This window comes from Borostomias antarcticus, assembly GCF_949987555.1.
Source record: "Borostomias antarcticus genome assembly, chromosome: 4".
Lineage (NCBI taxonomy): Eukaryota > Metazoa > Chordata > Actinopteri > Stomiiformes > Stomiidae > Borostomias > Borostomias antarcticus.
The window spans coordinates 19,641,963-19,644,462 of record NC_140237.1 but is presented as its reverse complement, the minus strand read 5'-3'; the positions used below and the strand labels follow the sequence as shown (position 1 = coordinate 19,644,462).

Here is a 2,500-nt window from a genome sequence, read left to right as displayed (position 1 = left end):
GTCTGCCGCTGTGTGTCTGAGGATGGTGCCGCCCAGGGTGCTGCCCAGGGTGGGGCTGGCATGGTGGGCCAAGGAGGAGGCGGAGCGGGCGGTCAGCATGGCCTGGGTGTCCAGAGCGCCGTCAAACACTCTGATCCTCCCCGCGAAGAGCTGTGGAGCAAGGGGGAGGTCGCCATCCTCGTAGCCCTCTCTTTGTGGACTTGTGTGTGTGTGTGTGTAGGTGTGTGAGTGTGTGTAGGTGTGTGTGTGTCTCACCTCCATGTCCTTGTCTATGTCCATGCTCTCCAGGTTCTGGAAGGTGTGTGTGTAGACCTCCAGAGCCTTTGCATGGAAGAGCATCTCCACTGTGATGAAGTCTGTGAAAATCCTCTGTGAAAAAACAGCAACCTTCCGGCCATCACTGGATGCATGACAGGTAAATGATGTTTTTTTATAAGCTGTCAGTGCTTTTGATTCTGTCCGATGAACTGGGATTTTAAAATGTTACAGGTTTACTCTTTTTATGTACTTTAATGTTATTGTTGTTTTTATGTCATGTCTGTAACTGTGTTTATTTTATGCTGTTGCCTGTCTTGGCCAGGTCTCCCTTGAAAAATAGATTTTTAATCTCAATGGGACCTCCTGGTTAAATAAAGGTTAAATAAAAAAAAAAAAAAAAAAAATGTGTGTGTGCATTGTGTGTGCGTGTGTGTCCGCATGTGTGTGTGTGTGTGTGTGTGTGTGTGTGTGTGTGTGTGTGTGTGTGTGTGTGTGTGTGTGTGCGTGTGTGTGTGTGTGCGTGAGACTAGCCTTAATGTCCTCTAGTTTCTGTCTCTGGAACTCAGTGATGCTGTCCTCCAGCTGCCTGGTGCTGCGCTGGGCGTTGTTGGTGGCCTTCTGGGCGCTCACCTCCGCCTGCCAATCACAACGCACAGCCAATGAGAGCGCTGCAGTATCACAGACTGACTACACCATACTGGAGCTAGATCAGGCGGCTTGTGTGTTTGATAGGATCTGGTCTTTTGAAGGATATCCGTGAGGAACCCTCAGGAGAAGTCCGATCACCTGTGACTGAAGATACTCGTCAAGGAAATGAAACAGAACTTGTGATACTCAAGTTGTCGCTGAAAGAGACAGAAAATGAAAATCCTAGATAACAACCAATAGAGGTGACAACCCATGTTCAGGTAGTTTCACCTTTGAGTTCGGCAGATTACCGTGTGCCATCTGTTCCTGTCACGATATCCAGAGCTCTGCTACAATAGCCAGGGGGGGGATCGGGTCGATTGAACAAACCCCCCCCCCACCCCCCCCCCCCCCCCCGCGTCCAGAATTTAAGACAAAAGGTCCCCCCCCCCCCTCCACAAGGCTGGCTACGGGCCTGGGAGATGGCGCCAGCTGCGGTTGAGGATACGATGACCTGGCGGTCCGCGGGGTTCTTACGCCGGAGCTTCTCCAGCTTCTGCAGCTCCTTCAGCTCCCTGCTCCGGTCGGCGCCGAGCCTCTTCAGATCCGCCTGGAGGGACGGCAGGACATGGCAACGCTTCATACGGCTGCACGCGCACGCCGGCCGCGAGGCGTTCTCTCGCACAGTGGGGAGATGAGAGGCTGTGTGTTTGTGTGTGTGTGTGCGTGTGTGTGTGTAATGAGAAAGCATCTTGCTTTGGTCTGACAGTCATTATTCCCACGATAGTCTGCTCTTTCTCACAAATCTCTACTCACTCTCTTGCTTTTAACAATGTTGCCGTAGGCTTTGAGTGGAGCGACGACTCTGGTCTCTAGTCTCTCCACCTGCCAGAAGAGAACAAGGTGTTGCTTTACAAAGAACATCAACTGAATGGAGTAAATAACGGGTTGCTAAGAATAACTTGAAGTCAGTACTTGTGAGTAACTCTCTGATCTGTCTTTCTATTTCTGGAGTTCATGACCCCCGCAGAGCGGTTCAGACCCTCAGCCCCGACCCCCTGACCTCTGACCTGGGCCTGTCGGTAGTCCTGGACCATGGCCAGGTCCTCCGCCAGGTTCTTGAGCGTGAGGCGCAGCTCGGGGTCCTCCGCGTTGGCGAAGTCGGCGATCTGCGTGACCAGCAGGTCGGCCTTGTCCCTCAGCTTGGCCGTCTTCCTGGTGTAGGAGGCCAGCAGCGTGCAGAACTGACCCAGGTGCTTCTCCGCGTGGGCCACGGCGGACTCCATGGCCTTGACCTGGCCGTCCCTGGACACACACACGGGAACCAGCTGAGTTAAGAGCTGGACTGGCGTCCATAATCCTGTTAAAGCCTGATTTTCAATGTTCAAGGTACATTAAGTAAGAAAAATGGCTGCCGTGCGTATCGCAATATGACAGCACATCCCTTTCGGTTTTAACAGCTTACAGACTGGGCGAAAACGGTCTGTATCCAGGAATATCCAAATTGGATTGATGTCAGTATCAGAACTCCGGAATTGCAACATATTGGTATGCAGTGGGTGCGTTAAGTAACTGAGCGGCTCAGCTTGGCTCAGAGCGTAGAACGCACTTAATG

At 52.2% G+C, this 2,500-nt stretch overlaps 1 protein-coding gene across 1 annotated transcript in view; it reads right to left on the bottom strand.

Moving 5' to 3' along the window:
- LOC311308409 (CBY1-interacting BAR domain-containing protein 2-like) overlaps positions 1-2,500 on the bottom strand; it is a gene marked incomplete at its 3' end in the record, with an annotated part of 8,726 nt that overhangs the window by 5,092 nt on the left and 1,134 nt on the right. Inside the window, exons 2-7 of the mRNA XM_084437368.1 lie at positions 1,956-2,190; positions 1,702-1,770; positions 1,394-1,495; positions 790-894; positions 256-369; positions 1-150 (exon numbers count right to left, since the gene is read on the bottom strand). The exon at positions 1-150 is cut by the window's left edge and continues 12 nt beyond it. Coding sequence (XP_084293494.1) covers positions 1-150; positions 256-369; positions 790-894; positions 1,394-1,495; positions 1,702-1,770; positions 1,956-2,190 — 775 coding nt within the window. The remainder of the gene's footprint in view (positions 151-255; positions 370-789; positions 895-1,393; positions 1,496-1,701; positions 1,771-1,955; positions 2,191-2,500) is intronic.